We start from the raw sequence: 14,580 nt of genomic DNA, 5'->3' as shown, positions 1-14,580 counted from the left end.
GGAGAGGCAACTGGGTTATGACTCAAGTGCAGCCATATGTTCAAGCCCCCTTCTCTTCTCCATCTAGTCACATGACCCAAGATGGAGTATAAGTAATAGCAATAGCAATAGAATTTAGGACTTATATACCACTTCACAGTGCTTTACAACCCTCTCTAAACAATTTACGGCATCAGCATATTGCTCCCAACAACCTGGGTCCTCATTTTACCAACCCCAGAAGCATGGAAGGCAGAGTCAACCTTGAGCTGGTCGCAATCGAACCCCTGACAGTGAGCAGAGTTAGCCTGAAATACTGCATTCTAACTGCAGCACCATCACAGCAACTCCTTTTGTATTTCGCAATGTCCACACATAAATACAACATGAGAGAGAATATAGATAAAAGTCACACACACACCTTTCCTGAACAAGCTTTCATTGGTAAAGATACACATAGGCAACATGTAGGCACACATCCTTCTTAGAGCCTGGAGAAAAAGTGTACCTAGGTGTAAATTTCTACTTCCTTAAGAGAGAGAAAAATAGAATTGACTCCTGTGCAAAGTGCTGGAAACTTCCTGGAATAAATACTTGCAGATACCTCAGTCCACATAATGTATTATCTCTCCACAATGTTTCAGAGAAATGTTTAGGGAAAGACAGAGGAAAAGGCAGCAGCCTTTTCTGCCACATGTCTGTGCCCAGGTTATGGTTATCTCAAAGGTGCTTTCCCCCCCACCCAAAAGGAAATTGGACTATGACTTTTTCCTTGAGCAAGAAATGTTTTTTTTCCTTGAGGAAGAAGACATTTCCCTTCTCATCCAAGAAGCTTCATCGGTTCTGACTGGACGGTGGGGGGATGCAAAGATTAGTTCTGGGGGATTGAAGCAGAGGTGATATTCAGCAGGTTCTGACCAGTTTTGGAGAACTGGTAGCGGAGATTTTGAGTAGTTTGGAGAACCGGCAAATACCACCTCTGACCGCCCCCGCCCCCATCTATTCTCTGCCTTATGAGTCCCGGCTGATTGGGAGGAAATGGGGATTTTGCAGTAACCTTCTCCTGGAGTGGGATGGGAATGGAGATTTTACAGTATCCTTCCCTTGTCACGCCCACCAAGCCACGCCACGCCCACCAAGCCACACCGCGCCCACCAAGCTACGCCACGCCACGCCCACCAAGCCACGCCCAGAGAACTCGTAGTAACAATTTTTGAATCCCACCACTGGATAGAAGGATTGAGTTCAGAACTGACGAAGCTTCTTGGATGAGAAGCGAAATGTCTTCTTCCTCAAGGAAAAAAACATAGTTCAGTTGCCTTTTGAAAGGAAAAAAACAAAGCACTCTTGAGGCAGCAGCCAATAGGTAGACACATCTTCCCCCATAACACAGACTGCAACTGTTAATTCAGGAAAGAGCAAAATCACTATAAAATATGATTAGAAATTGAAAAGAAACCCAAAAGCCAAGCTTTGCATGCTTCGCATACCTAACCAATTATTCAGGTCATGGGAAGTCTCAAGTTCTCCGTATCCAATCAAGGCTTTCTATAGAGGGGTTTTGATTAGATTTAAGGAAGGCCGGGCTTTCAACGCATCAATTCTACACTGATGTAGCGTGGGCTGTGATGATCTGAACAACTTTCTTATTCATATCAACAGAAACTTATAAGGGAAAAATCACAAAGTTGCATTATGTTAGTTGTTATTACTCACAAGCCTAGGGAATTCTTTGTGCCAAAGGGTTTGTGACAGCAAATTCTAAATGCCAGTGGAATAAATAGTAAGCTTGTGCGTGATGGCCAGATTTGACTTGATCAGTTGCAAGGCACTGTGGACGTAACATTATTCATCTTGTCAAAGTACTCTGCATCAGTCCTGCATGGCCAGAAGACAGTTCTATATATATGTTACATACAAACTTTAGCTTCTTCTAGCTGTTGGACATGCCAGGACAAGCAGTTGGGATTATTTGGGACTATACCAGAGGTTCCCAATCTTTTTCACCCGCGGCTCCCCTGGAAATCCGACCTGCAACTGCGCATGCGCACAAGACGCCCCAGAAATGGCGCATCAGCGCCAGACCCAGCGGGCGCAGATATATTCTGCGCGCCCCATATAGCGCGGCTCCCTGGGGGGCCGCGGCTCACACTTTGGGAATCACTGGACTATACAGTTCTCTTTAGAAGCAAAGTGGACATTTGCAATATTTGCTCCTTAAAAGCAAGGTGGACATTTGCAATATTTTTTTTATTTTTTTTAAATTTTTATTCACATTTATACCCCGCCCTTCTCCGAAGATTCAGGGCGGCTTACACTATGTTAGCAATAGTCTTCATCCTATTTGTATATTTATATACAAAGTCAACTTATTGCCCCCAACAATCTGGGTCCTCATTTTACCTACCTTATAAAGGATGGAAGGCTGAGTCAACCTTGGGCCTGGTGGCACTAGAACCTGCAGTAATTGCAGGCAGCTGTGTTACTAACAGACTGCATTAGTCTGTTGAGCCACAGACTAATTCAAAACTGTTGAGTTTTGAATATTGCTTCAAAACCAGTTTCAAAGGAGCTCAAAGCATCGTCAAAGAAAACTGCACCTTTGAGGCTGTACAAAGCCTTAATAAAGGTAAAGGTAAAGGTTCCCCTCGCACATATGTGCTAGTCGTTCCTGAGTCTAGGGGGCGGTGCTCCTCTCCGTTTCAAAGCTGAAGAGCCAGCGCTGTCCAAAGACGTTTCCGTGGTCATGTGGCCGGCATGACTAAACGCCAAAGGCGCACGGAACGCTGTTATCTTCCCACCAAAGGTGGTCCCTATTTTTTCTACTTGCATTTTTACATGCTTTTGAAACTGCTAGGTTGGCAGAAACTGGGACAAGTAACGGGAGCTCACCCTATTACGTGGCACTAGAGATTTGAACTGCTGAACTGCCAACTTTTCGATCAACAAGCTCAGCATCTTAGCCACTGAGCCACCACATCCCACACAGACTTAATAGATAGTACCTGATAGATAGTGCTCTGGAACAGCAGAAAGGAAGAAACAGTATACTTTAGTCTCTGTAGACTATACAATGTGGACAATGGTTGATTGAAAGGACCTGTTATGACCCAGGTTCCTGGACTCGGACTCCTGGACTTGGATGATTCAGAAAGTGAGGGAGAAGACCTGGCAAGGCCTGCTTCTCCTGGGCCCTCTCCCTCCCTGGCACCCACCCAAAGGGAGGAGGAGGGGCCGGTAAGGCCTGATTCTCCCGGGTCTTCTTCTGATTTGGCAATGCTCCAAGAACAATTTTGGCTTGATGCAAGACTGCGCAGACGTGACCGGCGCGCGCAGCAGAGGAGGCATTGGGACAAAGCCAAAGAATGATGAGTCATGCAGTGACATCTACAGAGGCTATAAAAGCAGGAGGCGGAATTGCCTGGCTTTTTGTCTTGGACAAAGCAGTGAATTTGCGCGGGCAAACTGTATCAATGGAGGGAAGAATATATTCGTGAGTAACTCTGGCCTTATCTATAATTTCCTAGTTATCTCCAGAGACTTGGCAGGCCCGTGGGTAGATGTGGCCAGAACATTTATCTATGTAAATAAATTAGAAAAGAAGGCCTTTGACTGACTCTTTGTTGGGAGTATTGGGGGAGGCAAACAGAACAGGACCATTGTTTTGCTTTACTTGGACTTCCGTATGATGGAATGACTTCCATCATTTCATTTTTGCTAAAGAAGATGCAGACTCTTTAAAACAGGGGTCACCAACCTTTTGGACCTCAAGGACCACTAAATTCATAATTTTAAATCCCGCGGATCACTAATATGATCTGCCTAATGACCAGTTGGGTGGGCGTGGCAAGGGGGGTTATGTGACTGGGTGGGTGTGGCCAACTCAATGTCACTCATGTCAAGGGGCGCCTCACCAGCCTCTACTTGCCCTTCCCCTCCCAGATGCTCCTCACCTACCCACTCGGGCTCCTTAGGGCCCCAACAGGAAGCAGTTTTTGGAGCTAAGCAGCCACCACGAGAAAGAGTTTGCAAAACAGCTCAGTTCAAATTGGATCTGACCGAGAAGGAGGCTCAGCAGAAGCACCTCACTGAGGACTAGGAGCATAGGCTTTCCAAGCAGAGGGAAGACCTGCAGGAGTGCAAGGCCAGGGACCGGTGTCTGGAGGCTCAGCAGGCTGAGATGGTCAGCCAGTTCCAGGCTATGAGGCAGTCCCATTGGAACAAGGCCCTCCGGCTCTTCACCACCAGCGCCTCTTCTCCCCAGCCTTTGCCCAAAACCCCACACCAGGAGGCTGAAGCAGACCCCAAGTTGGAATTTCTGCCCCCTCCGACCCACACAAGAAGACCCTGAAAGGGGAGACTCTGCAGCAACATAAATATTTATTGCACTTATCCGGCCCAGGGGCCATAATTTGAGGACCCTTGATTTAGTGCAATATAAAAAATGCAAATAATTTTTCTGGGGATCACCAAAATTTTCTCAGAGACCACCAGTGGTCCACGGACCACCAGTTGGTGACCGCTGCTTTAAAAGACTGAGTTGCTAAGAAAGAAAAAACACACTTACAAAAAGACTCTGGAAAGAGTGCAGAGAACGCTCTTGGATAGAGTATTCTCATAAAAGCTACCCCGAGTCTCACAAAGTTCAAAGATGAAGGGTTTTTTTAAAATTGGAAAATGACAAAAGTACAGTGTGTCACATGGAACACAATTTTCCACACATGGAAAATTAGAAGCATTAATATGTAATTAAATCCAAATTTATTTGAGTAAGTCCTTTCTAAAGCTATTTCTGAGTAAGCATGTACAGAATTGCAATGGGCGCGGGTGAGTGGACATGTCTCGATGTGTGAATTAAAATATAGACAACCTGAAGGAAATCAGTCTATTTATTATTTGCCACTTAGGAGGAGCAGTCTATTATATGCTGAGCAGTGGTGGGTTTCAGATTATGTTACTACTGGTTCGCTGCGTATGTTTGCTTTGTGCGTGTGCCCGGTTCACACACATGCTTGCCTTCTGTGCATGCATCTGGCCTTCTATGCATGTGCTTTGCTCTCACATGTGCTTTCCACGTATGCACCCGGCCTCAAAAACATGCCTAAATAGGATGGCATAGAGCTGGGGTGGGTGGGCAGGCCTACCTGCAATTTCTGCTATTGGTTCAGGAGAACCAGTTCAAACCAGCTGAATACTGAACTGCAATATATGTGAATGACTGCATGCACATGGAAACTGTTGTATAACCGTATGGAAGAAATAAATACCGTGGAAGCAAGAACAGTTCTTGGAAGGAAAAACCTCCAACTTAATAGTCTTTTATAAACTTGTATTCAGTGTTGGGATTCAGCCATATCGCACTACTTCGGGAGAACTGGTTGTTAACTTTCTGAGAAGTTTGGCAAACTGGTTGTTAGAAGAAATCGGCTACCCTTCAAAAAGATCTTGACTTTGTGTCGGAATGGTCAAAAATCTGGCAACTCCAAATCTCAACCAGCAAATGCTCTTCTTACACATTGGAAAAAAGAATCAGAACACTAAATATAAGCTCGATGGTCATTACCTTGTAGATGACCCTCACCCCATTAAAGACCTTGGAGTTTTCATATCAAATGATCTAAGTGCCAAAGCCCACTGCAACTACATCGCAAAAAAGGCTTAAAGAGTTGTAAACTTAATCTTGCGTAGCTTCTTCTCCAGAAAAATTACACTATTAACCAGAGCATATAAAACATTTGCTAGACCAATTCTTGAATACAACTCACCTGTCTGGAACCCACACCTCATTTCGGACATTAATACAATTGAGCGTGTCCAGAAATATTTTACAAGAAGAGTTCTCCACTCCTCTGAATACAACAAAATACCTTATGCCACCAGACCTGAAATACTAGGTTTAGAAAATTTAGAACCGCCGCCGCCTTCGACATGACCTGAGTTTAACTCATAGAATCATCTGTTACAATGTCCTTCCTGTTGAAGACTACTTCAGCTTCAATCATAACAATACAAGAGCTAACATTAGATTTAAGCTTAATGGGAACCGCTCCAATCTTGATTGCAGAAAATATGACTTCAGTAACAGAGTTGTTAATGCACTACCTGACTCTGTAGTCTCTTCCCAAAATCCCCAAAGCTTTAACCAAAAACTATCTACTATTGACTTCACCCCATTCCTAAGAGGTCTGTAAGGGGCGTGCATAAGAGCACAAGCGTGCCTACCGTTCCTGTCCTAATGTTCCCTTTGATAATATCCAATTCATATAGTTATTTTATACTTATGCTTATATATATGCTTATATATTGTATAGTTATTTCATGCTTATACTTATATATACTGTTGTGACAAATAAATAAAATAAAAAATAAATTACTTGAATCCCATCACTGCTTGTATTGGCTGATAGACTGCCCAGGAAACAGTGCTTCTGGAAACACAGTTTTATTCTTATTTCTACCCAGTTCAGCTACATTCCTGTTCCATAGTTTTATAGTCCACTTTCAAACTTTTTGGAGTTATTATCCTATGCAGAGGCTGGTGGTGGACATGATGTCTCCTACAGGCAATAGGATTCTTCTCTTCCCATTTCTTCCTTCCATTATAACTTAGGATGGTTATTTTGTTTTTGTCTTGTCAGCAAGTGATTTCATCTAAATTCTCCTACTTATGATTATTATTAGATTTTTACCTCATCTTTTAATATAGTTTGGGAAACTCAAGGTGGCAGCATATGCACTTTTAGTTTACCACAACAACTACCTTGTGAGGTATGCAGGGTTCTGTGACCTAGGCCCAAGTAGTTATTACCAGACACAATCAGTCCTAAACAAACATATTTTATTAGAACAGCTGAGAATTACTTCATTCTCAGCTTAGTCCAAATTAATTCGAAGTCCTTCAGAAAAAGTCCTTCAGCCTTATCAAAAACTCTTGTCTTCTTTGGCACCCTGCCAAAGGTTTTTCTTGGCGAGAACCCCACACAAAGTTCAGAAACAAGAGACAAGAAACAATTGTAGCAACGTTGCTTTCCTACAAAGAACCCAAGAGCCATTGCTGCTCTTTTAAGCCTTATGGGAGGGACCAATCATCTCCTGGCCTTACTCCCGAGTTGTCCTTTTCGCTTTAGCTGCTCTTGCCTTCTGGCAGCTCTTCACATGCATGCACTAGGAAGAGGCTCCTCCTGTTCCTCTGCCTCTCTGCTGTCTGCCTCTGGAGGCTCCGGAGTCCGCTTATCGCTCCCAGAAGGCCCTGGCCCCATCTCTGCCTCTGACGCAGAGTCCTCATCCAGGCCTTCCCCTGACTCCAGGACTGGCTCATTATCCTCCCCAGCCTCCTCACTGTGTGACTCTGCTGCCAGCTCTGCAGGCTGCTGGAGGACCACAACACAGGGCTAAGAGAGAGTTCCTGACCCATACTCACCCAGTTGGCTCTCATATCTAAGGGACGCCTAGAATTTACAGTCTTCTGGTTTCTAAGCTGGCACTTTAACTACTAGACCAAATTGGCTCTCAGTATTCGTGTATCACTTAATTATATCAGATAGGCCTGTATATTGAAAATTGTTTACCCAATTTATAATTTCTTCACACTGCTCAGAAGCCTCAGATGGCTAACATGTGAATTTTCTTCAGGAAAAGAAGCAATGAATTCAAAACAAGCTTTATTACTGAGCAAAAAAAAAAGATGCCAGCACAGCTGATATTTTTTCCCCCATCTGGGTCTTTCCAGCCAGCCATTCATGTACATTGCCCAGAATTGCTCTGTAAGTGAGATGAGTGGTTTCTAAATTTGATATATGCATAAAAATAAAATAAATAAATCTTTCACTTGCTGGAACAGCAATGCACAGCTCATAGAAGACAATCAAGTTTATGGTCAATCTTTGAGTTACATTTTGTCATGTTAGATACCTGAATTGCATCTACGTGTACCATTTTGACATAGCCTACAAAGAAAGCTTTCATTGTTTTTGTTTTTTTTAATGTAGTGGTAATGCCAAATTAATCCAGATTTTTCTTCCAGGAAATCCAAATTGTGCATTGAAAACAAATCACACAAGTTAAGTATATTGGCATACATTCCCTGATTTTAGTTTATTTGGCTTACAAAATGTGAAGCACCAAAGATTTCTGAAGTAAGGCCAACAGGAGAATAGGCAAGAAAGGAGACAAAGGGAGAAAGGGAAAAAGGTGATGTAGAATATATTCCGTTGTGCAACACTGTACTCTAAGTAGCACAGAATAGGATAAAGATCTAAACACATCTAATCACGAGACTTATGTAAAGAACTAATAAAAAAGAAAAGCCTTCCTGATGGCCAAATCCATGGAGCCTACATAAAAATGGTGCTTAGCTTTGTTGGTAACAATATAAAGAGTTTTTTCTTCTTCTTTTGCTAATGCCTTCTTCCAAAACTTTTATTTCCCAGTCTAATCTATAGTAAGGAGGATGTCCTAATGGTCTTCCATTAGATCAGTGGTGAAATCTTCCGAGGTTTGCCACCGATTCGCTGTGTGTGCATGTGTGGTGCGCGCCAAATGCACGCTTCGCATGGAAAAAGGAGGCTTAAGAAGATAAGTAGAACAGCAAGGGGGGGGAACAGCTGTGCTGCGTGATTTAGATTCTCTAGAAAGCAAAATTTCCTGCTTTCTAGTGAATATAAATTGTGCAACACAGCTGGTCATCGGAAATACCAGTTCGGACGAACTGGTAGCATTTTTTTAACTACCAGTTCGCCCAAACCTTTAGCATTTATTACTACCAGTTCGTCTGAACTCATGTGAACCGGTAGCATTTCACCCCTGCATTAGATCCACTCTGCTTAGTTCCCCCCACCCCACCTCCCCAATCTCTCAGGTTTGGCTGTGTGCTATTCTTTGCTGTGATGGAGTCCCAAAATCCAAAGCCTGGTCCCCACATTTTGTTCATCTTTAATGTAACATTTCATAAGGAAGCATTTTAAATTAAACTTGCAATCCTTAGAAAGCGGTCAAATAACCACTTCTGCATGAAAGCAGTGCAGAACAATTGTCAGTTTCAAGGGCTTCTACAACTATTGAGATTATATGCTTATTTGTTGTACCGATTTAAGATTTTTTAAACAAATTATACGGTAGAGACATGCTGTATTTTGGGTATACAACTGTATTTCTCAATGTCAGCAACTTTAAGAAGTGTAGACCAGGGATGAAATCCAGCAGGTTCTGACAGGTTCTGGAGAACCGGTAGCAGAAATTTTGAGTAGTTTGGAGAACCGGCAAATACCATCTCTGACTGGCCCCATTCCCATCTATTCTCTGCTTCCCGAGTCCCAGCTGATTGGGAGGAAATTGGGATTTTGAAGTAACCTTCCCTGTAGTGGGGAGGGAATGGAGATTTTACAGTATCCTTCCCCTGGCATGGGGTGAGAATGGTGATTTTTGCAGTATCCTTCCCCCAGGAGTGGGGAGGTAATGGAGATTTTGCAGTATCCTTCCCCTGCCACACCCACCAAGCCCTGATTAGTTTTGGTGTAGACTACAATTCCTAGGATTCCCCAACCAGCATGCTGGCTCTGAAATTTTGGGAGTTGAGATTGCAGAAAATATGACTTCAGTAACAGAGTTGTTAATGCTTGGAATAAACTACCTGACTCTGTGGTCTCTTCCCAAAATCCCCAAAGCTTCAACCAAAAACTGTCTACTATTGACCTCACCCCATTTCTAAGAGGTCTGTAAGAGCACCAGCGTGCCTACCGTTCCTGTCCTAATGTTCCCTTTGATAGTATCCAATTCGTATAGTTATTTTATACTTATGCTTATATATATGCTTATATATTGTATAATTATTACATGCTTATGCTTATATATACTGTGTGACAAAATAAAATAAATAAAAAATAAAATAAAGTTGCTGAGGTTGAGTAACAATGGTATACCTTGATAGGATCCTCTATTCCCTGGACGGGTCCTTCTGCTTTACAAGTCATTTTGATACCATAAGGTGCATTGCTTCATGGGACAAAGCACCGAAGGAGCATTCCTTTTGACATTCTGCCTTAAATCATCAGAAATGACTTGCATTCATGTGCAAAACACATGTATTGTACAAGCTACTTTCATTGATTGACCAACTGCACAGATATGACGTTTTGCAGTAGAACTTATGAAGGACGGTTGCAGGAATTGGGCATGGATAGTCTAGACAAAAGAAGAACAGGAGGTGACATGATAGCAGTGTTCCAGTATTGCAGAGGCTGTCACAAAGAAGTGGGGGGTCAACTTATTTTCCAAGGCACCAGAAGGCAAGACAAGAAACAATGGGTGGAAATGAGAAGCAACCTAGAACTAAGTAGAAATTTTCTAACAATGGAAACAATTAACCAGTGGAACAGCTTGCCTTCAGTTGTGGGTGCTTCATCACTAGAGGTTTTTAAGAAGAGACTGGACAGCCACTGAAATGGTATAAGGTCTCCTGCTTGAGCAGGGGTTGGATTAGATACCTCCAAGGTCCTGTCCTATCCTATCCTATCCTATCCTATCCTATCCTATCCTATCCTATCCCATCCCATCCAGTGGTGGGTTTAAAAGTTTTTACTACCAGTTCTGTGGGCATGGCTTGGTGGGCGTGCCATGGCTTGGTGGGCATGGCAGGGGAAGGATATGTAAAATCTCCATTTCCTCCCAATCAGCTGGGATTTGGGAGGCAGAGAATAGTTGGGGGCGGGGCCCGTCAGAATTTTTACTAACAGTTCTCCGAACTACTCAAAATTTCCGCTACCGGTTCTCCAGAACTGGTCAGAACCTGCTGAAACCCACCTCTGATCCCATCCCATCCCATCCCATTTCTTCACCTGTAGAGGATACATTAAAGTTAAAGGTAAAGGTTCCCCTCGCACATATGTGCTAGTCATTCCCAACTCTAGGGGGCAGTGCTCATCTCTGTTTCAAAGCCAAAGAGCCAGCGCTGTCCGAAGACATCTCCATGGTCATGTGGCCGGCATGACTAAATGCCAAAGGCGCACGGAACTCTGTTACTTTCCCACCAAAGGTGGTCCCTATTTTCCTATTTGCATTTTTTACATGCTTTCGAACTGCTAGGTTGGCAGAAGCTGGGACAAGTAACGGGAGCTCACCCCGTTACGCGATACTTGGGATTTGAACCACTGAACTGCCAACCTTTCAACTGACAAGCTCACTGTCTTATCCACTGAGCCACCACGTAATGTATGAGGGTACATTAGGCTTTGTCAAATTGAAGCACTCCATCAGAGCCCTGCATAACGGGTTATGTATGGCTTTCCACACATAATTGGTCTATGGTTCATACCATCTGACAAAACTGGTGATAATGATTAGCACCACAACGATGAGCAGTGCCATTCCTTAACTGATCCCTACCAAGATGTGTGGCCACATCTAGATAGGTAACTTTATAGCAGTTTCTTTATAAAGAGCCTATTCTCAAGTTAGCAGCAGAAGTAAAATAAAATAATTTAGCGAACAAATAATTTAATATAGAGAGATACTTCTAGCAGGGGTTCTAACAGCTCTGGTTGCAGAATAAAGCCTTTATGCCCTCTGATATCAGCTGCTGGAAGCAGTCAGCCAGAGTTATCTCTACACACACACACACACACACATACACACACATCTGTCTGGCTGCTGATGGAAATAGGATGCTCAGCAGACACTGCATGACCCTAATAAGTTACTCACTCATAAAATTTTACTCCAAAACAGATCTCCATTGATTTCAATGGAGCTAATATCAGGCAAATATCAATTAAACTCAGAATGATACGTGAATTATTTCTACCACTATAGAAATAGATCAGTAACAAGAACCATAGCTTATTTTTAAACTAAGTTTAGCTAAACATTATAGTGACCATCCAGCATATCATAAAGTACGAACACTGTAATAAGTTACGGTCCGTAGATTCCAAACTGTAATCAGTTAATATTTGTTCATAAACAACACTTAATGACATATGGAAAACTTCATACATTTCGTCCATCATCTTTTTTTAAGACCAAGAAGGGAGAGGGATTGATAGATATGGCATTTTTACTCAGAATCATTTTTTAAATCTAAGTTTCTCTCAGACCTCAACACACATTTGATAACCAGATAAACCTTCATTAATCAGTGGGTGGGATTCTTGCGCAAATTTTCTTTGCAGCTAAGATTTAATGTATGAGAAAGAATCTCAGCTTTGTAATGGCTCCATTTAGGGCACAAAACAACTTTTGCACTTGGAAGAAATTAAAAGGAATTTTGAATGAAAACTTTAGACTGTACTATAGGCAATGATTTTGGTATCATGATAAATAATTTCTTAAATTATATGTACCATTAAAACAGTTCCTTGTTGATTACTGCATTTGATAGTGAATGCTGTTCAATTTGATAACTTCACATTCAAATACTGAATGACAAACAGACTTATATCACAATTTGTGTGTTGGGGGTTGAAGAAACCAAACTCAGAGGACAGATAGCTGATAAGAACAGTAAAGGGTGAAATTTTCTTTCTAAATAAGCATCATAAATCAATGTGTTAACCAAAGGGTTGCGTGACTTTTTCTTCCAGTGCCTGTTTTTCTTAATAATAAAAACAAAAGAAAACACAAAAAGAAAATATTTTCTAATTTCTTGGCTTTATATTCATTGTAAAGATCATTGTGAATGCTACTTATACTGTAAACGGGTTATAAATGTACGGAATTTGACGCTTAAAAAAGAGAAAAGAAGACTTTGGTTTAGGTACATATGGGGGTGTCAGGCATAAAGATTTAAAGATACTGTTGGCATGCAAATTCCACTTACTGTGACTTTTTTTCAATCCACTGACAGAATCCTCAGCGCTGAAAGATTCATTACAGAGTCCTAGTATTTGGCTTAACGGATTTCAGAAAACTTCTGTGTATTTCAGATCGACTTATATTTTTTAAAAGGTAAAACCTTCCAGAATTGACCTCACAGAATGGCAAGGGAGGTAGAAATAGTCAAAATTACTTCTCTGAATACTCTGGCTGTGTATACAAAAAAGGGAGGGAAGGGAAGAAAGGGGGAACCCACCCAGAATCCGTCTCAGCCACCACTAGCATAAAGTTCAGATTTCATAGCTGAGATCATTGCTCTATTCTCAGCACTTTTGCTCTATATGTGTGATTCTGACCAAAACATACTCTGCAGCTGGAAGGAGCCTTAACTAAATGGAATTTAACCAACCTTTCTTTCCCTTGTTACTTTTGTCTACTAAACGTAGGCTGATGTTTTATGAGACGGGGCCTCTGAGAAGTAGGTCCAGATTGCTGGAAAAGTATTTCCTGCTGTTGAGTTGTAGGCATGTGAAAGTGTGTGCATGTGGGTGTGTGAAAGAGAGAGAGAGAGAGAAAGAGGGAGGGAGAGAGAGAGAGAGAGAGGGAGGGAGGGAGAGAGAGAGGGAGGGAGAGGGGTGGGAATGATTACACATTAAAAGCCTGATTTACCGTATTTATTGCAGCATTTCCTAATTTCCCAAATTTTTCTAAATGTGGCATTTCACGAACACAGGCACATATAGTGAACGCTGATTTCCTTAATGCAAACACAACGCTGACAGGACGCAGTTCATACATGCTACACACAGAGCAAACTTTTAAAAGCAATTTAGTACACCCAGCAAAGAATGAGACAGAGAACAAGAAAGATTTTTTTAAAAAATGGATGGAAAATAGCTAAAGCTTAGGCGGATTAATTTCAGTGACAATGTTCTAATCAATGAACTGACCGAAACGAAGAAAACTGACAGAAAGAACAACAAAAACTGGCATCAAAATTAGTTGCAGTTCATACGTGAATGTACCACGTTACCTCTACAGAGAATCCTCCAAACTCTGGGAAAGCACATAGATAGACTCCATCTTGATCACATTTCAATTCAGATGACATAAAACACTTGTAATTCCTCTTTTGCAATCTGACTAGAGGGCTTGAATCCTATCTCTGAGGCTGCCCACAGCAACTGCATCCTCCATTCTGTACAGATTTGGTGAAACTATCTGCTGTTTATCTTTTCTGCGTCTTCTGCCTCCTCAAGAACGATTTCCTCTTACTTGCTCCAGCCTGGGAACTCAGATTGACATTTGGTTTTGATTAAAACCAGACAGACAGCTCTGTCAAAATTTGTGAGTAAGTTAATGGAAAGCACTGGCATGGTTTTAATTAAGAGTATCAATTAATAATAAATGTTAACTATTTACGTTGCACATGCTATCAGAAAGAACTCTTGTCGTTTCTAAAGAGAAGAACGCTGTAATTGGGGAGGGGGGTTTAACTAGTTAACCTGTTTGTTTGTTTGTTTGTTTCAATTTAATACAATGCACTAAAGAAAGGAGCTTTCTTATGAATGCCAAACTTAGGATAGACCCGAATTTGTGGAAAAATGTTAATACCGAGTCCTGTAAAATTGTTGAAGCTACAGGAAATATACATTTTGTATGCTCACTTGGGAAGTATTGAAATGCATGGAAGGTAAAGGTAAAAGTAAAAGTTCCCCTTGCCCATATATGCTATTTGTTCCCGACTCTAGGGGGCAGTGCTCATCTCCGTTTCAAAGCCGAGGAGCCAGCGCT

The 14,580-nt window shown here is 42.0% G+C and overlaps 1 protein-coding gene across 3 annotated transcripts in view; it reads right to left on the bottom strand.

The window, feature by feature from the left end:
* The window catches only part of DLC1 (DLC1 Rho GTPase activating protein), a 390,319-nt gene extending 376,301 nt beyond the window's left edge, over nucleotides 1-14,018 (bottom strand). Inside the window, exon 1 of one of the 3 annotated variants that reach the window (XM_058193746.1) lies at nucleotides 13,820-14,018. In XM_058193746.1, coding sequence (XP_058049729.1) covers nucleotides 13,820-13,897 — 78 coding nt within the window. In that variant the 5' untranslated portion in view covers nucleotides 13,898-14,018. Of the gene's footprint in view, nucleotides 1-12,790; nucleotides 12,916-13,819 lie in introns of those variants that run through there. The other 2 variants (XM_058193744.1, XM_058193745.1) reach the window with 2 other exon arrangements.
* Between the last annotated feature and the right edge of the window lie 562 nt (nucleotides 14,019-14,580).

Source organism: Ahaetulla prasina, chromosome 8, assembly GCF_028640845.1.
Source record: "Ahaetulla prasina isolate Xishuangbanna chromosome 8, ASM2864084v1, whole genome shotgun sequence".
Classification (NCBI taxonomy): domain Eukaryota; kingdom Metazoa; phylum Chordata; class Lepidosauria; order Squamata; family Colubridae; genus Ahaetulla; species Ahaetulla prasina.
Note: the sequence above shows the minus strand (reverse complement) of the source record. Positions and strands in the feature narration are given on the sequence as shown.